At 27.3% G+C, this 20,981-nt stretch overlaps 2 protein-coding genes and 1 pseudogene across 3 annotated transcripts; 2 read left to right on the forward strand and 1 right to left on the reverse strand.

Annotated features, from left to right (window-relative positions):
- Positions 1–4,446: 4,446 nt before the first annotated feature.
- On the reverse strand, positions 4,447–11,604 carry LOC113549656 (E3 ubiquitin-protein ligase Mdm2-like). Of its 2 annotated transcripts, none has more exons than XM_026951053.1 (6): positions 11,247–11,604; positions 9,239–9,331; positions 8,981–9,133; positions 7,478–7,599; positions 6,699–6,872; positions 4,447–4,922 (listed from the first exon to the last, which is right to left on the reverse strand). In XM_026951053.1, exons 2-6 carry the CDS (start codon positions 9,288–9,290, stop codon positions 4,536–4,538), a joined length of 888 nt encoding a protein of 295 aa, XP_026806854.1. In that variant the 5' UTR covers positions 9,291–9,331; positions 11,247–11,604; the 3' UTR covers positions 4,447–4,535. The 2 variants fall into 2 exon arrangements, with proteins under 2 accessions (XP_026806854.1, XP_026806853.1); XM_026951052.1 differs by having other exon boundaries at positions 9,239–9,292; positions 11,247–11,603.
- A 3,855-nt stretch (positions 11,605–15,459) lies between these two features.
- LOC113560942 lies at positions 15,460–16,952 on the forward strand. The gene is made up of 2 exons (XM_026967081.1): positions 15,460–15,541; positions 15,636–16,952. Exons 1-2 carry the CDS (start codon positions 15,485–15,487, stop codon positions 16,950–16,952), a joined length of 1,374 nt encoding a protein of 457 aa, XP_026822882.1. The 5' UTR covers positions 15,460–15,484.
- Positions 16,953–17,435: 483 nt separating this feature from the next.
- Positions 17,436–19,710, forward strand: LOC113560952 (annotated as a pseudogene).
- The last annotated feature ends 1,271 nt before the right edge of the window (positions 19,711–20,981 follow it).

A 20,981-nucleotide genomic window follows, 5' to 3' on the forward strand; every position in this document is an offset into this window, starting at 1 on the left:
AGTATTATTTTAAATTTAATTACCTACAGGTAATCGTTAAACCAGTGATCAACTAAAAACAAATTACCATATAATATTATTTAAGTATTTAATATGAATAATAAATAAGTATAGGTATATTTTATTAAGAAAAAAATCGGGGGTACCAGGGCAACTAAAAATCATTATTTTTCATTTAAATATGAAATTTCTATAAAATTGAGCATTTATATTTATGACATTTATATGTTTCTGTTGTAACAACTTACGAGTAACCTACTAACCTTGTATTAAATGATTAAGCGTTAACTATTAAAAATGAAAATATTATATACATTTTTACTTTTCCTAGTTTTAAAAATGTTGATATTTTATTTTCGAATATTTATAAAAATTGATATATATATATAGATATGTATTTTTAATATTTTTAAATTGCTAAATGCTATTATATAGAATAATTAAAATGGGATCTTTTATTATTAAACTTAGAAAAAAATTCTAGTAATTAAAAATTTAAAACACGTTTATAAATATTTGTGGTGAAAAATTCGAGTATCTATCTTTAAAACAAAAAAAAAAAAAACATCAAAATAGTAAAGACTGGTTTGTATACAAATTTCCGTTTTCCCCAATTTCTTTTTGTTTTTTTTCTGATTTTTTTCGACAAACGGGTACTGGGAATTTATATTTTCAATTCTTATTTCTTAATAAGTAACAACTACATTATAAGCTTTAACCTCATCGACACTTCTCTTTATACGTAAATAGGAGGTACGTCATCATGTGACGAATTGTGATCTAGCACTCTATATATGGCTAAGTATTACAACTTTTGTGTTTGTCTGTCCATTCATTTTTTGCATGCAGCTAACGGTCAATTTATTGACCTTCTTACCTATGGTATTTGCACCACAAATCGATGCCTTGGAAGAATAACCGTTAGAAAGATAGCGCGAAGCAATTTATTTTAGTAGATCAATAATCCAGCTTTAAGCTTTGTACTTTGTATATAGGTATAGGGGACGAAAAGGATTTTGTCATGTTTTTTGTTTTTTAATGACATATTTCAATTTTCTTCTACATTCAAACATTTCAAATCCATAGTTACGCGCAAATGCCACATTTATTTTGCATTTTTTTTTTTTTTATTGCCGAAAACTATAAATATAATAAATGGAAATAAACGCATATACACATAGCAATATAGGTACTTTAGTGCCTAATTGCAAGCTATATAGCACACCACCCTGACTATTTTGTGACGCTACTCTATAATTTGACTAACCGAAATACAAGCGTCGTGTTCAATAAAACACGCAACAAAATCAAACCATACCTAATGTTACAATTACGTCATTTCTGTGATCTCTGTAGTTACTCGATTTGTACTTGGGTACCTACTACCTACACATTTTTGGTATCCAATACTGTTTGGCAGTAGATACCTGTATTTAACTTTGTATAATGATATAATAACGTATTGCTCGTTATTAATTAATGTGTTAAAAAAAAATTAATTTAAATTCATTCGACTACGATTGTCATTAATTATTGTACGAATATAATATAATATGTTGGCAGTTTTATATACATCCTGCAAGCGCCTTAAATTATTTGCACGTACAATTAACACAGTAATAGTATTATATCGTATTACCAAATATGATTATCTACATGAATGCGTAAAGGATTAAATTAGCTACTGCGAAAAGCTACGCAATCCTTGATTACAACAACACATAAACGTAGGTCGGGACTGGCTGAGGAGTGAATATTCGCGGACTAGTTGCACGTGCTTAGCAGCTTGGCTCGGGCTGTAGAAAGGGCGTGTTTCCCAGGGTCATTATTGTTTTTCTTTTCACGGTGATAATCAAATAGGTATGGGACATTGCAGGTCTGCATGAATAATATAATAGAACGCAGTTGTTTAAATGAAAATAAATATTAAGCGATTAAAGCAAACAAATTAACATATTTTATTTTTTGTAGATATCTATACCGGCTATACATTAATATATTATACATATTACTATATTAGCGTGTATTGAATTACAGACTATATATTATGTAGATTTTTAGGTATTATTTTATTTTTAACGTTTTCACTCGATTTCGACCAATTAATATTTCTATTCATGTAGAATTAAAAAACTGATTGTTGATTGGGTACATTCAATTTACACGTCATGAATATTTAAAATACCTACATAATATATTGTTATTTGTTGCTATAGCCTATACTCCTATAGCGGCTATAATATTCTGTCTGTACACCAACGTTGCGAAAAGCACTGACACAATTCAATTATATATATATATGTGGCCATATGGATACAAATTCATGGCAATATGGCATGTTTGAATACTTAAGTATACAATATAATTATAAATTATAATGCATAGTGATGGGTAGAGAGCCTTTATTATTATCAAGGCTCTCTAGTGCTGGGTGTTGCGAGCATTGATCTCGTTTCGCACACCCGCTCAGCAAACTTTTATAATATAACATAATTATTATTTGTTATTACAAATTTTATTATTTTAATATTGAACGCAATGATAAATTAATAATTAAATGATTAGAAATTATTGAAAAAAAAATGTTTACTGAGTGGAGTTTAATTTGGTTTAAAACATTTCAAACACTCGATTTTGATTCAAGATGTTTTTTAAACTAATTTTATAAACATATATCTACCTAATAGATTTTCTATGGATAGAAACGTAGAGTAGGGTATATTAGAGTATTTTAGTGTTTATACATTCAAGTATTATACAAAAAGATTTTAAAATTTAATTATAGGCATATTAACACAATTGTTAATACATAATTAATAGTCCAGTTTTTAATTTCAATAAATTTTATCGAAATTCATAATGAACATAAGTATTTTTATATATTATACAAACAATTAATTGTTGATACATATAATGTAATATACCATGTTTATACACAGCAGTTAATGTGCATTAACTCAATAGTATATAATATGAATTTTCATTAGACAATATCATTGTCATTAATGATAATATAAATTTATATTGGTAATAAAATATAGCTATTAAAATGTTGAATTATATTTTATTAATTCATAACTGCATAACCACTATATAGTTACCATTTTATCCATAAGGGCAAATTGGTAAATATTAAAGCTACCCATCTACCCACACATAAAAATAAAACCAGCCTTTGTATAATATTATTTTACAATATCAGTTAACATAAATATAACAGGTTATTATACAGGTCTTCCAAACCTCCAATATTTCAAGAAGCAGTTGCAAATAAACAAACAAAGAATTAGAAAAATTCTTTTATTTTTTACTAATAAATATGCCATTTTGAATTATTTAGTTTAAACATTATGTCGGTTAAGTGGTGTCTTCAATTGTTAATACATTCACGAAGCCTTTCCCGATAGTTGTCTATAACTTTTCAAGTCATTTTTGGTATAATGGCTGTCAATGCCTGGTGATTGGTTCATTAAGTGCTTGCAAGGATGCGGGATGATGATCGTACACTGTGCATTTAAATATCTCTAAAGAACTTAATCATAGGGTGATCATGTTAAAAAAATTTAATTAATTTTTTTTTTTAATCACGTTTTATTTTATTTATTTTTTGTTCCTTGCCATTATTAAAAATAGCATGTATACCACTATCCATTGATACCTTCTTCATTGTTGTACCACCACTACAACTCACTAAGCGCTATCTCTAAATACAGGAGGTTTTTTTGCTGGACCCTGTACCTATGTTGTATTACTTAACTTATACTACTTACTTATAGGTAACTTCTTATATTTAAAAACCCTATGCTAATATTTAATATTATCTTCCCAGTTCCCATATTATACATAACAATAAACAATATAGGCATACAAAATGCATTTTGTTACCTATGTGCTGACTCTTAAAATTAAATCTGTAAACATATCTATTATATAATAATAATTTATCATACTGAATTAATATCAAAATTTAATTTATTCAATAATAATAGTTAAATATAAAAATATTTTTATATCCTAACTGTAATTTGTAAAATTATTGTCATATTTAAAATTATATAGGGCCACTGCCATAGAAACTATGTTTGTTGCACAACTGATCATTTTAACTGATAAAAATAATTTTTCATATGCAATGATAAATCAATGAATTTAAATTTAACACATCCACAATAGTGACTCATTTGACACCTAATTTACAGAAAAGTTGTATTTCTACTTGCCTATCTTTTTTTGGTCATTGCATCAAATCTACATTAATATTTGTTTAATAGTAACGTTGTTATATAAAATAAACTTTAAAATCTTTATTTTCTGGTTAAAAAAACATTAAGATTAAACTTATTAAAAAATTATATCACTAATGAATAAATATTCAGAAATAACACTTCAATTTTACAAATTATAATATATTCAAAAAATAGTTTTTAAGTATATAATATAGTAGTTATTAAAAGTATAAAATACATTAAATTATGTAAGCACATTAATATATTTATAAAAACATACATAGGTAATACAATTAAATTAAAATAACATTAAGCATGGACGGCTTTTGTAACATATCTAATTTTTAAATTGCAAATTGGACATTTACCCGATCTACTCCATATATGTTTGGCACATGTATAACAACAATATACATGTGCTGTCTTACCATGGTTGAAAATACCGTTTTTGGGTTTCAAAAAACAAATATTACAAGTGTTTGTGGTGTTTTCAAATGCATTAGATGTATTATCTTGAGATAAACATAAGGTAGAAATACCCAAAGAATTTAATGACTCTTGAGAATTTGAGGTTGAAGATGATTCTTGACAATCTCTAGGTAAATAATTTTCTACTGTGCGGTTGGTCATGTTATACAAACGTTTGATGCTCTTTGGTTTAGGATTTGGTGTACTCTCAAAGAATTGCATTCGATGCTAAAAAAATAATAAAAGTGGAAAATTTAATTAAATATTTTGTTTAAAATTAAAATGTTATTTTAATTTTTGTCTCATAAATTAATATTAATACAATAAGACCCCAATACTCAATAATATCCAATAAATTAGCTATTTAATTTAACTGAATGTTAAACCTAAAACTTGAAATTTAATGAGTGATAAATATATTTTTTGATAGCATTTCATTATGAGATAAATGATGGTCATAAACAGTTATTAAAATTTGAGGGTGGTTTCTGGTAGCAAAGTGGATCTAGTTGGTACTTATATTATGAATTTGTTTAGTATCTTTATAGAAATTTATCATAAAGCTTAGCTTAAAGAAGATAGATAATCAATAAAATGTTATATATATTTTTGTTAAAATAATTATGTATATTATATTCTTTTTCGTTCAATAAAAAAAAAAATTTTAAATTTAGTTTTTTTATTCTATAAATATTGATAAAACAAAATTTCACCCAGTTAAAAATCTTGAAAATTTAATACGTTTTAGGTAATGATACCAAAAATAAAAAACACAATTTTTTAAATTTAAATAAAATTAGATATTTAAATGAAGAATAACAATTTCAGTTATTTTGTTATAATTTAAAATTATTATTTATATAAACATTTTTACAAATACAGTAGATCCTTGATATTCTGGTACATTTTTAAAATATCTAGTAATAATTTTATAGTTGGATTATCACTAAAATATTAATAATTCAGTGAATTTTTATATTTACATTGTACAAGCATAGTTTAATAAAAGTGTAATGAAAATAAATACATTTTTATTTTTGTACAATTTATATTTAATCATACATTTTTTTTCAATTATTTGGCAGTACATATACAAAGAAACAATTTTTGCAAAAATTAATTCAACCTACTATATTACTTACAATAAAATAAATAAATTAATAGCAATAAAAATATATCATAAAATATAGACTAACCAACTGTATTTGCTCAGAAAAATGTTACATGTACAATGATTTATCATTAATTTCAATTCTAATTACAATGGCTTTCTCAATGATGAGGATAGTTAGGGTTACCAAACGCCCGGATTTTACAAACTGTTTAACATGGTTGAAATAAACATGATACAAAAAATAATGTCAAATGATAGATTTTCGTGTTCATTCAGTATAAATGTATGATCTGTAATTTCTATTTTAGTTCATATTTTTTCCCGGAATGTCACAATAAGCGACTAGGTACCCATTATTATCGCAAAAAAATTGTTAAAATAACACATTTAACCTAATAACTCTTATGTAGATATTTTATTCATAGATCTAAATAATAGATCTTCAATTCACCCCCCTCCTCTGAAACAGAATTAATGCCCAGATTTGGTTTAATAACATTATAGTAACCCTAGGTATAATGTAGCAGTTACCAATTCCCCCTTTTTAGCATGCAATTTTTTGTTTGTTGAATATTTTGAGTATGAGTTTTTTCCTAGAGCCTATTATAATTCATAATTATTTTTTTTAAGTTTATTTATCTTCAAGTATTAATAAATTAATCATATTTTCTTCTCATTCCAGCCCTTCTTATATCAAACCTAGCCACTCTTACAATTCCTGGAAATCCCCCACAACAATTACAGAAAAACAAAACAAAAGGTAGTGTTATAACTGAGTGGTTAATTCTCCAATTAACATAAAAATAATCTTGTATCACCAATTTTTATTATACTGTAGGACTGTAAATTTAAAAAAATATATAAATTTTAAATTTCATAATATAACTTACCTTAAAACACTGATTACAATATTGAAAATAATAGTTAGAATTTGGTTTTTGGCATATACAGCATTTTTTAAAAATTACTGGGAATTTAAAATCTGTTTCTGGAATAAATACTTTTACATCTGTATCAGGAATATAACCATTGTCTATGTTCAGAAAGATATCGTTATCTGAAACCTAAAAATTAACAAAGTTATTAAAATAATTAGTTATAAGGCATATTTAAAAATATTTTAGTAGACATAAAAATAAATAATCTTTTTAGAAAAATCATTCAAACTAATAATATTTAGTTAAAAAAAAAAAATGTATACAATTTCAAATTGTTAATGAAACAAATTAAATTTTAAAGAATCCTGTAATATGTATACTTATGAATAGGGCTCAGATTTCAATACATTTGCATCTTTTTTTTTTGGAATCTTACATGATCGCTTAAAAAAAAAATTTGTTAAAATGTATTTTTTAAAGGAATTTTCCTTGTATTTTAAAGAATTTAAGTTCATTCCCTACATATGAGTTATGTAAACTCAAAACTATTAGGCGCCCAGACAATTATTTTGCCACTTTCTATTACATATATCTATGGATCTGTGTTCTCTGATTACAAGATAATATTGTATACTGTGATAGAATAACAATGTTAAATTTCAATATTAGAGATGTATATTATGATAAATATAAATTATTTTTAATTATATCTCATAGTTGCTATTTAATAATGCAGGCAAATTTTAAGAATAAAAATAGTTGTAACTATTACAATAAGAACTAATACTTACTACTTCACTTTCTGATTGACTAGAACTTTTAGAGTCACAATCACTTTGACTAGAATCTTGACTATCACAATCACAGTCACTGGGACAATTTGATGAAAAATCAAGAATATCTGCTACTTCAACTAAAAAAAGGTTGAGTTAATTAAAACTTAAAAACAAAATACATTAAGTTAAGTTAAAAATTGACGTGGTGCATGAATTGTCTATTTTGATGAGCTGTAGTGAATTAATACATGTTAATTCTTATTTGATACAGAAAATACAACCAAGTTTCATTCTTCATCATATCAAATCTATACTTATTGAAATTAATTATAAATTATAAACATTTATAATTAGTTCTTTATTTAGAAATTATTGTTCAATACTAAAAAAAAATAAAAAAAATTGAGCATATTATTTTTGCATTCACAAACATTGAGTAGATAATAGTATATTAATAAAAATTGTATAAATATAATATTATTATTACAATTTCCAGTTAATTATAATAATGTGAATAAAAAAAACACAAGTTTTGAAGATAAAATGTATACAGTTATATTAGTTAAATGATCAATATGATCAATCATAGTTTATAGAATTCAATATTTTTTTTTCAATAGGTTAACTAATATTGAAATAATACTTAAAATAATAATAATACAAATTACAGACAATTAAAAAATAATCCATGTATTGCCAATATAATATTCTCATAAATAATGTATATAACACACATACATAAATATATGTATACATATAAATGTGCATAGATAAAGTTTAAATCAATATGAATTTAAATATTTTGAGCATTAAACCTAATACCAATCTTATTTTATTATTAATTATCATAATATATTATTAATGTTAATAGGTTAAAGCCCGGATTAAGACTATTTATCATAGAAGGCTTATTTCTTCAAATCAATGATTACTATTAAAAATCTATGTGTAAAAAAATATTGAGGTGGAAGTTTGTGAAATTATTATTACTTTATAAAATCTAAAATTATTTAAATATTTTAAATGATGAAACTTTAAGTAGTCAATAGTATTTAAAAGATAGTCCTACTATTTGTTTATTAATTTATTTTAAATCTTAAAAGTTGTAAACTTAATAGTAAATACATATTTCCATAGCCTTAAGATTTTCAAGTTATAGTAACATTAGATACTTTAAATAATCATTAGTAAAATTAAGTATTTCAACAAATAAATAAAAAATTAAACTTCTGTTTTATTACACCCATAAACCATAACAATTAATTGTTTATAAACCCAACTATAAATATTTTTGATTCTGTTTTTATTCTATTATCAAATCCCCTTCACTTAATCCGGGCTATAGGTTAGTTAATTAAAATAATAATTTTTTTATTTAATATCTAAAATTATTTACTACAACTTAAATAGGTGATATAATTTATCTTAAATCACACAATTGTAACACTTCACGTCAAATATAAAAGTTAAATTTAGGACTTTAGAAGTCAACTAAAAAATTTCTATAAAAATTATTACTTGTAGCTTTGGATTGGGTACTATCAATACTTTCAGATTGATCTGAATCATTTATATTTTCAAATAAATCATCGGGTGATTTTAATTTGTATGTATACAAATATCTTGACTTTTTTTTGTTAACCCATGTATCACCCATGTCATACTCATCATCTATAAGTAAATTGAAACAAATTATATTATACTTAAACTAAATAACTCTAATATAAACTTATTCCTGGGAAATTACACTCTTTTCAGATTGTACAATGTACGTACCACCACTACTATAAACATCTTCTGTTGGTCTTTTAAGTGTTTGGGGATTCATATCTGAAATTAATTTTAATTTAAGAAAATTACTTGAGTTTTCTGCAAATGACAAAAAATACATTACTAAAAGTTTACAGAATAAAATATGTCATAAAATCTTTTTTGTAGATGCAAATTTTCTAGGAATATTCAATTAACTCTCAAGTAATCTGAAAACATTCTGATATATACAAACTGATCTAACTCTTTTATTCCTAACTGAATGTTACTAAGATATTATCGGATATTAATGATATTATATTCATATCAACTAAAAATATTTTATGTACATCCGACAATATATTTCTTCCTTTAATTCAACATATCTGCACAGTAACTCTGGTAACTTCTATAACTCCAATCAATAAATTATATCTATTATGTTGAAAACAATAAGCCGGTAAAAATACTGCTGTTCACAATCAAAACTCAGTAGTCATTAGAGATGAAATTTTAATGAACAAACTAGAAAAGTTTTTTATTTTTTCATTTAATTTTATGATTAAGCCTATAAATTAATAACCTGGAGGTTTTTTTAAAAAAAAAATACCAAAGATAACATCTAGATAAAATTGGAAAATAAAAATGAATTGCCTTTTAAAATGTGTAAAATTATTAAATTAATCTCGAAATTAATTGAACAAAACCAAATGATTATAAGGCTTAAAACTCCAATAATAAAAAATTAAAGTTGTAACATTACATAGAGCATTACATTCTACATTTGAAAACCAAATCTGACTGAAAATATTAATTGATTAATAGAAAATAAGAACTATTAAACCATATATGGTATAAATTATGAGGATGGTGATTTATATCTCATGTTCTTAGCACACGTTTCTAATTTCACTAACTTTCATAATTCTGCATTAACTCTTTATCAATGTATCAAGTTCAACTACGAGTACTTTTCAACATCTAAATTTTTAAAACTTTTGTTCGCTTTATGATTATTTTTTTGTTTTTTCACTTTTCCACCACCCTATTTCTGTATCTTAAATAAAACTATTCTACCTATCTACTATAAATTAATGAATTTCCTTAATGCAAATTATCTCCTTAAACACCAATATGAGCTTTATCACCTAAAAATTATAATCTAAGTTAAAATTTAATTAATTCAACCTCGTAATTATAATTTTTTTTATACATATAAACATAAAGAAATATTAAAAACAATTATTATTGAATTCAAACTATTATTAAAAGAATAAATTGATAAAATGTAAAGGCCAAACATTTTTAAATTTAAAAACCTATATGAAGGATGGAATGCCAAATACATTTTTGTTTTTATTTTCTTATATAACTTAACAAAATTATTTACAATATTATGTGTCAAATATTTTTCAAAATGTAATAACTAATGACTAATTACTAAAATGGAATAGTTAATATTATATATTTAATGATAACATAAATCATTAAGTTTATGAAAATGTGGAATAAGGCATGTGAAATTTATGTGTCTAAAAATTATTAAATAAATACAATATAACTTAAGTCTTAATCATTTATCAATAAAATAAATATCTTTATATCACGGACTACTAGTAGTAGTCCGTGCTTTGTATTTTAATAATTGTTAACAGTACCACACTGTATGATAAATTATTGAAATAATGTTTGCTTAAACGAATAGTAGGTATTCTAAATAGTAAATATCTTATTATATTTTAATAGCTACATTTAAGGGTAGTAGTTTAATCCATCCGTACTTAATTAAACAAATATATAGTTGGTAAATACATATTCTACTAATGAACTAATATTGTATAAATTAATTGAACATCTATACTAATATATTTATATATGTCAATACATTATTTCAAATATTTTTAGACATACTTCATTATACTGCAAACATTCATAAATAATTTAGAATAAAGTATATAATTTACTAATGGTTCACACAGGAACCAAATACAATACCTTATAATAACATTAATGTAAATAAGTAAACAAGACTTACCTCAGAGAATATTACCTACAAATTAAGCAGTACAATAAATCTAATCAATCATTCTAGTAATTAAAGATTTTTACTGTGGGCAGCATAACACAATACGAAATAACATAATATTTACAGCACGATTTACTACATAACGTGGAAAGTGGGATACAGTAGATCATAGTTCAAACAGAAGATTAACCATTAATAACAACCAATAATACAACGATCATTGATGACAGCAAATATTAAATCTAACATATTCCTATAGCACTTGCTGAGAAGTAAGAGTAAAGACTAAGAAAGTAAGAAATACAACGTTACGATATAGTGTATACTGAAGAGTTACCAAAGACTCACGGCGGATGTGCAGATGGACCCTGAGATAACAGCCAGATTTATTATCACGGATTAAACGCATAAATCGGAGCCGACCTTAAATGTAAATGTACCAACTCTGCAATATAAAAATTCCCATTATATTACCAAATTTACGTATTTTAAAATCGTTAATTGAAAAATATTTCGTAAACGAGCTGTTTTCTGGAAAAACCGTGAGAGACAGGACGAAAGACGTTAGGGATTAAATTTATGCTCGTAACAAGCTACATACTTTGTACAATTTTCATTTTTCAAAAACGTGGTATTTAGATTTTTTTTAAAAAACATCGTAGATCAAATACTCAAATAGTTTTAAAAGAACTAAAAATTTTAGAAAATAATTTTTTGAAATAATTTAAAACGGTTCCTATTGTAAATTCTTTGTAGAACGATTTGACATAAACGGAAAATGTTTATTCCACTATCAGATGACTCATAAAACGCGAATGAAAAATGAAAATTTTGAAAATCTTGTTTATAAGTTGTACCTATTCATTAGTATAGAGTTTATACCATGATATAATGTTATCATAGTCTATATTATATGTAGACATTTGATAGATTTGAGGATCTTCTAGAAAATTCTAGCATGGGTAGGGGCGGCTCGTAGATCGTGGAGATGCAGCGATGGTGGGGCAGGGGGGAAGTTCCCTCCCCTTGAATTCCAAACTAAATTATATTTCTTACACCTTATAAATTGAGTTTTAATGATTTAAAATTGGCTACCTCCCAGTGGCGCAACTATGGAGATGCTGAAGCATCCCTAGCTTTACTTTAAGTACCCCCAAGTTCCACGTCTTTGTAATTTCAAACATCTATAGTTCTAACAATGTAGTTTATTCTATGATTTTATGACATAATAAATTCAAACACAGAGTTCTTAAAAACAGAAATGCATCAAAGAACAGTTTAAAAAACAGGTTAGATGACATAAAAAAAAATTCTAAATAATGAAGTATTTTCAAATTTATACAAGTTGATGCAATTCGCATTAACCATACCTCTTGTCAGTTCTGCAACATGCGAACGAAGTTTTTCCTCAATGAGGAAGTTGGAAAATTGGTTGCGAAGCAATATGTTACAGCAGTGCTTTTATGTATTTATGTATGCAAATATGCACTAAATATGTTTTTTTTTTTTTACATTAAGATTTTTCGTTTTTGGTTAAAATAATATTTAAAAGATAGGAAAAATATGTACAATTTCGATATGATATAATATATTAGGTATATTTACTTCAAGAATTAAAATTTACCACTAGGGATTTTGAATATTTTGATAGGTTTTCTATTACAAATGAACGACAATTATTAGCCCAACTAAGCAAAGATCTTTAATTTTTATCAGGTATTTATTTTATATTGACAACGTTTTTATAAGAACACATTTTTCAAAAATGAATTTTGAAATATACTCAAAGTTCGACATTATTGTGAAATATTAATAAAAAAATAACACTAAAATATAATAAAATGCAATTTTATTTAAAGTATGCATATATTTTTAAAAAACCTCAAAATATGGGAAAATATGTACATTCAAATTTAATTTTTAACTCGTTAGATTGTGATTTGTTATCTTATTCAGCAACTTTTTGATACACTCAGTAAAAACATGCAAATGCATGAACTTCCAGGCTCTAATCATAAATATTGAGAGAGACCTTACAAATTACATTGTTTCTAAAGAAATATTACACAAATTGACAAATATTGATAGAAAATGATATTTGACACTTTTTGTAAAGTATGTAATATAGTCAAAATAATCAAATACTATAGTAAAAAAATGAATTGTGTCTATTGCGAATATAATACCAGTATAATCTAAATACTGGGATTATATAAAGTTGGGGGATGTGGGGAAGCAAAGCCCCTCACGACTTTGTAAACGATTCATAATTGTAGCACCCCCAAGATTTGAACTCTAGTTGCGCCACTGCTGCCCCCCCCCTGATTGAAATTCTAGCTACGCCCATGAATGAGGTTATTTAAATAAAATATAAATATTTTCGTATCATATAACATAATATAATATATTATTATATTAATATAGCTATTAGCTATATAGTACAAACTTCTGAATAGTTAAAAATGTTTTAAGAATAATGTCAAATATTTTTTTATGTACCCTATGTAAGAAAATTTTTAATTATAGACCTTCAATAACTATATGAACAATGATGTACAAAAATGACAATTTCTTTATTACTTTAATATTACATACCTTTGTGAATGAATGATTATGTTTTTTACTTATATTTCATAAATATAAATTAATGTATTTGTGTTTAGTAATGAAGTGATGAATTTGTTTGACTCAATTTTAATGCAATGATTTAGGATACATTTCTTTGTTTATTTTTAATATATTATAATATTATAAAATGAACAAAGATGTTATTTGTTCAAACTTCATTAATTAAATTATTATAATTTGTAATGAATTCAATTTTTAATGTTTTATGACTTTATTGTATCGTGCATATTTTTCAGTGAGGGGGGGGGGGGCTGGACTGTTTTCTGCAGGGCCTAGAGCCCCCTTTGCCCCCCTTGGCGCCGTACATGTCGATAACCAATAACAATTAACAATTTGCCGGGACCCGCTAGCAGCGAATGTGAATGTGATGCTTGAGCGATGTTAAAACTTAAAATAAGTTGCTCGTCATAACTATGATCAGAATACAAATACTTAGAAGGGGGAACACAATAATAAATTATAATACTGCCACCGGGCGCCGGGGCAATGATTTAAATGTTTAATCGCCCGATATGCATGGATACTGGTTCCGAACTTGCGTGTGTTTATTATTTACTTTGTATGGGCCTTAACAAAAAATATTACATTTTATAATATTATTCAGTCAACTAACTGTCTATTTTTTTGTTTTTGTAGATGAAATTTGGATTAAAATAGTGTAAAAATTAATAAGCTTGTTGTTGACACATTAAAAAGACAATAAATAAAAACCGTCTATACTTTATAAGGAGTTATATAATTATAAATAATATTAGTCACAAAAATCTTTATATCAAGTAATTCATATTTCATTGTATTGTACCTATCTATTAATGAAAACAATTTCAACCACTTAGTAGAGTTCAATTATACTAAAAAATATTTACTTTAAAAAATATAAAACTTGTTTGTTTTCTTCAAATGTTTCAATATTTATTTATTATGTGTGTATAATCGCCGTGTTTGAGGAATCAAACACAGATGGTAAAAACTAAAAAGTAACACAAAAAATAGCAGACAGTTAACCAGATGGCAATTAATACAATACAGCTTTTGAGTGGGTAGTAAGGTACATCAAATTAAATGGATGTTGACAATGTATTATGTATATTGATTGTATTTTAGTATTTTGTAACCAGTAATCACCTATATACTCGCGCCGGCGAGAGAACGCTTTTCGTTGGCGCATCCAAATGACGGAGCTCCGCGGTTTCGTACCCACATTTCTCCCACTCTACCACCTAGGCGTTGACGGCGGCCAGCGTTCGGGAAGGTTAAGTGGTGGGAATGCGCGAGATCGGACGAATTTTGGTCGCCGCCCAAAAGCGTTCTCTCGCCGGCGCTAGTATAGGTACTCCCTTAGTCCGTTCCGAATAAGAGCACACCAGGCGACAGACGAAAACCGGTCGAAACTCGCGCATCTATCACCCTCCATTCACCACTACAGTTGGAAACGTCACTGACTGTTTCGGCGGCGGCTGGTCACGTTGGTTATACGGAGCGTATTGTTACGTCGTTTTTAACGTAGTACACGGTTTGTTATATTCTGTGCTTACATCTTATACGTGATTTTGTTGTTGGCGAGCATAAAGTTTTTTTGAATATTTTTCTTTTTCATTTGTGCATTTCTGTGTAACATTATGGAGGGAAATACTGTGAAAAATGATTTACCAGTAAAGAAAAATCCAATGGGAAGGGTAAGTACCTATCTAAAATCAGTTAATAATATTAGTTAGGTAATATTTGTATAATATACATTATTAATCATATTTTTTTCATATTTTATTCCAGCCTGTTTCATTAAAACAGCGCATTATGATTGTAAATGCATACAAGACAGCATTACAGAAGAATCCGAAGATAACTATCAGAGGGTCTCGAATACTTATTTCACAACAACTTGGCATCGGACAAAGGACAATATCAAAAGTCATTAATGAATATAATTCCCATAAAACGGTGACTTCTCCAATCAAAACATGTGAAAGAAAAGGCTATAAGGATTTGTACGATGAATTAGAACTAAATATAGTGCGTCGACATGTACGTTCGTTTTGGTTCAACAAAACTAAACCTACTTTGAACAAAATACTACAACTTATAAACAGCGATGAGAGTATACCAAATATTTCCCGAACAAATTTACAACGACTGTTGAAATTTATGAATTTCGTATACACGAAACGAGGTTGTAAAAGCGCCTTGTTAGAAAAGGACGAAATAATTTTATGGCGTAGACGGTATTTGGAAAGTATACGTAAATATCGTGAAGAAGGACGACATTTGTATTATCTTGCTGAAACATGGGTCAACGCAGGAAATTGTTTGAGTAAAACGTGGATAGACAACACAATAAAATCGTCTAGAGATGCATTTCTTCAAGGTCTCACGACGGGTACACCAAATCCATCAGATAAAGGCAAGCAGATTATGGTTCTCCACATAGGGTCGGAAGACGGCTTCGTACCAGGGGGCCTATTGTGTTTAGAATCAAAAAAAACCAATAAGGATTATCGTGAAGAAATGAAAGGCAACACATTTTATGAATGGCTGAAGGGCATAATACCACGACTCAAACAAAATTGTGTTCTCATCATGGACAACGCTCCATGTCACTCCGTGAAGACAGAACAAATTCCAAATACTTCAACAAGAAAGGCAGATATCATTAAATGGTTAGAGGACAAAGGTAAAGTAATTGATCGCCCTATGGTGATAACTGAATTACTTGACATGGTTAAACAAATCAAACCAAGATATGATAAATATGTAATTGACGAGCTGGCTCAAACACACAACCGGACAATATTAAGACTCCCGCCTTATCATTGCGAGTTAAATCCAATCGAACTGGCGTGGTCTTCAGTAAAAAATTACGTGAAGATGAACAACATCACCTATAAATTACCTGACGTGAAAAAATTATTATTAGAAGGTATAGAACGAGTTGACGACACTATGTGGAAAAATTTTATTGAGCATACCAAAGCCGAGGAAGAAAATTTCTACAAGATTGATTTCATCGTAGATGAAATGTTGTCTACAGAAGTACAACCTGTAAGAATAAACATTGACGATACGTCTTCAGATTTAGAAGTAACTGATTAATATTTATTTTTTTATTTTCTATATTTTAATTTTTTAATTTTTATCTATTGATATTGTGTATGAATAAAAAAAATTACGTATTTAATAAATATTGTTCTTTGTTTGTTTAATTATATCTATCCTGTATCTATTAAAAAATATATAATAATAATATGTATCAAGGTACCTATAAAAAAAATAGATATACAAGTAAAGGGAAAAATAGCGTTAGAACCGGTAGCAAATTTATATGTTCAGCATGTGTCTATTGAATTGCTGACTATAGTCAATTCAAAATAAGAATCACAGTCGGCAGCTGACTACTGCGCATAGGCGTGGCAACAACACAGCAGGCATACAAATAGATTAGGACAAACGGGTACCCGCAGGTGTTGTCTGACCGCCGTCCGACGTAAACTGGTCGCCGCCGACTGTGTTTCTTATTTTGAATAGACCATACCTGTAATAAGAAGACGTCATACCCGTATGTGTTGTCTCTGTCTTATGAACGTAAGACATAGCAAATTTGCGTTCAATCAATTTTATGCTGTTAGCTTTAATATTAGAGTTAATTTACCTATTATCAAACTTAAAGGTTATAATATTATTTAGGGCATCTTTGAGCTTTCATTGATATTTTAATTTTTAAGCGAGTTACGAGCATTTTTCGAAGGGAAATTGTAGCAATTGGCCTATTAGTGAATGAGGAAGAAATAACCTTGTACTGATTTTTCGAAACTTTCAAAAAAATAACCCAATTTCAGCCAAAACTCGAATATATTTAATGGACAAAGAAACGAAAGAAAGAAATGTTTTTAAGCAAGTCTTTTCTGATTCAGCACTTATTTTATTATGTTTATTCCATATGCTAAGAACTTTTAATCGGGAAATTACGTGTAATAAATGGAATATCAGACAAAATAAAAGAGATGGTATTAAAAATAGTATTCAATATTTATGTTGAACAATCTATCAATGAAATTAAAGAAACACTCACCAGAGACAAAATAGGAGTGATGGTAGGAGGAGAATTGATATCATTTCTAAGATTCGCTGATGACATAGCAAGAAACTAAAACGATATTAAAAGAGCGTTAGAAGAGATAGCAAGGTGCTTCCAAAACTATCATCTCAACATCAACTGGAAACCAAGGTAATGATGTGTCAAAAAAAGAATCGTATTCATAGATTAAGAATTAAAATTGATAACTACACTCTCGACCAAGTGGAAAGCTTTAGATACCTAGGTAGTATAATTAGCCAAGATGGAAAATGTACTATGGAAGTAAAATCAAAGATCGCTCAAGCAAAAACAGCATTTATGAACAAAAGAAACCTACTGTGATCTAAAAACATGAGTATACGTATAAGAAAACGGTTGATAAAAGTATATGTGTGGAGTGTCACCCTTTACGGATGCGAATCATGGGTACTAAACAGAGCGGAACAAAAGTTCCTTGAAAGTTTCGAGATGTGGTGCTGGAGAAGAATGTTGCGAGTCAGCTGGACAGAAAGAAGAACTAACGAAAATGTTTTGAACGAAATAAATGAATCCAGGAAGATACTTAGCACCATATAAGAAAGAAGATGGAATATGATTGGTCACGTCTTAAGACCCAAAGAAGAGCTTCTGTAAATCATAATAGAAGGAAAGATAAATGGCAAAAGAGTACGAGGACAACCAAGACGTCATACATAAAAAGGATGATTTCCGATGCGGGTCTAGCAAATTATAAGGAGCTGAAGAAGCTAGTTGAGAATAGAGGTGAGTGGAGAAATTTCGGAAAACTGCAAAACCAACCTTAGGGTTGATATATAAAAAAAAAAGTATTAAAAAAATAATTCAAGATATACTAGATATTGTATACTGTAAGTCAGAACTGCAGTATGACAATTTATATTAACATTATAAGACTGTTGACTGTAGCACTAAACCACCAAAAACTGTCATTGAATATTATAATAAAAACTAACATGGTATACGGGATGAATTATGGGTTATGGACATGACTTAAATAACAGGGAATTCCGTAAACAAAACGAACAATAGATTAGAAAGTTTCAACGGGAAACTGAAATCTGCTATTTCTTGTGTTTCCACTTTGGAACATTTTGTGAAGAAATTATTCGTTGTTCTCAAATGTGTTAAATTAGAACGCGATAAAAATGCTGTGAAGTTAGTTCAGAAACATTCTATTTAAATGCCTATTAAACTACGAGTATTATGCTCTTTTAACACCATACACATTCAATTTTTTTTTAAAACAGTTTGAATATGAAGACGAAAATAATGCTCTTAAAAATACAACAAAAAATACCTGCAATTAATACCCACGAGACTTCCGTGTCGTCATATTTTAAAAGTTAAAAATCAATCACTGACACCTTTATATGATGCTGGTTTATGTGATAAAAGATGGACGAGAGATTATTATTATAAAAATCAAAGAGTTTTTAAAAATGTTGAGGTTGCTACATTATATATAAAAAAAAAATCCCAACTACTCATGAGAAATTCCGCAAAGCGTCATTAATAGGAGCGAAGATTGCTGACCTAATATCACAATCATCAAATGTTAATTTCTGCATAAAGATTGAACGTTTTGAATTTACGTATAACAATTGGTTAAAAGTACATGAAGTATCAATTCAAGTGTTATATACTTATACAATTGTATTTGATATATATTTATAAATTGTATTAATAATATAAATTACTGTATAAATACAGATAATGATGACGAGGAATAACTTAACTTATTTAATGCGTTGTGTTTAATGACAAATAAAAGGTTTCCCAGTATTGTTGCATGTCTTCAGACAATATAGTACCCAATCAATCTTTAAAATCCATAATTGTTGGTTGTTGGACAAATATTTTTCCAAAAATTAAGATCGGCGTAATTAATCTAAATGGATCATAACACTCTATTGATGTCTGTTAGCAATGTGCGTTTTATATTTTTTGGTGGAGTCCATGGTTTCAATATGAAACAAGAGCAATCTGCGGTGGGTTCTCACATTATTTCCAAAGCATTAACTGCGTCATTTTTATTAAGTTGTATACATAATTGGGATCACTACCATTACTTGGCAACTTGTTGAGGATTTCCGCTGAACTTATACATCACTTCTCAGTTTTCAATGACATACAGCCATTATTCAAAATATTTGAAACATTCTTTAACAACTGAAAACATTCTTCTATGGTTTCAACACAAGTGAGTAAATCATCAACATAAAATATAAAAATCGTCCTTTATAGCTCTTTGAGCATTTTTACTGGGAGCTGTGGACGCTAATTCAACCAAATAACGGATCGACAAATAAGGAGCTGACTTCGTTACATAGATGACGTATGAAGGTTGTATTCTCTTAAAGATTCAGCAGGACTTAAACGATACCAAATCATTTGCAATAATTAATAAACGGATAAATAGAAATAATAAATATAAAACAATACAGCCCTCCTAGCCCAACATTATAGAAAAATTATAACAAGTCGCTATTGACGCTGTACATACATTTTGTAATCAATAATATGTGGCCCTTCTAGCTGGATCAATAATAAATATGAATAATAATTTTACAAATAATAATAAAAAGTTAAAAACTTACAATTTGTGGAGCATAGACTGGCCAGCTAGTTTCCTATAGCTATATAAAATGACAAATAATAATAACACACGTAAATACGTATATATAAAAATCAAGTGGCGATTAGTGCGAACTTGTAAGTTACAACTGTTACAAGTTGTAACTAATTATAATATTCAAGTAGTTATTTATTATATACCTACTATATAACATACGTACATGACGATTCACGCCCACGTTGTATAAATATAATAATAGAATATAAAAAATAATGAAAATTTAAACAAAACGGCGATTTGCGCACGTAAGATAATAATAATTTATTAATTGACAATAGGAATATATTAATATATAAGTATAATTAAATAATGTCGCGGCGATTCGCGCACACAGCTAATACAATAATGGTGATTAGCGTTCATAATATATACATCGCAAAAGAATAATAAAAAA

Source organism: Rhopalosiphum maidis, chromosome 1 (genome assembly GCF_003676215.2).
Source record: "Rhopalosiphum maidis isolate BTI-1 chromosome 1, ASM367621v3, whole genome shotgun sequence".
Lineage (NCBI taxonomy): Eukaryota > Metazoa > Arthropoda > Insecta > Hemiptera > Aphididae > Rhopalosiphum > Rhopalosiphum maidis.

Bases quoted from the DNA above. Each gene is read 5' to 3' on its own strand.
- LOC113560942 (XM_026967081.1), top strand. From the start codon at position 15,485: ATGGAGGGAAATACTGTGAAAAATGATTTACCAGTAAAGAAAAATCCA. The intron at 15,542-15,635 runs GTAAGTACCTAT...ATTTTATTCCAG, and splicing joins AGAAAAATCCAATGGGAAGG to CCTGTTTCATTAAAACAGCG.
- LOC113549656 (XM_026951053.1), bottom strand. From the start codon at position 9,290: ATGAATCCCCAAACACTTAAAAGACCAACAGAAGATGTTTATAGTAGT. The intron at 7,600-8,980 runs GTAATAATTTTT...ACCTTTTTTTAG, and splicing joins TACCCAATCCAAAGCTACAA to TTGAAGTAGCAGATATTCTT. The intron at 4,923-6,698 runs GTAAGTTATATT...TTATTTTTTTAG, and splicing joins ATTGTAATCAGTGTTTTAAG to CATCGAATGCAATTCTTTGA.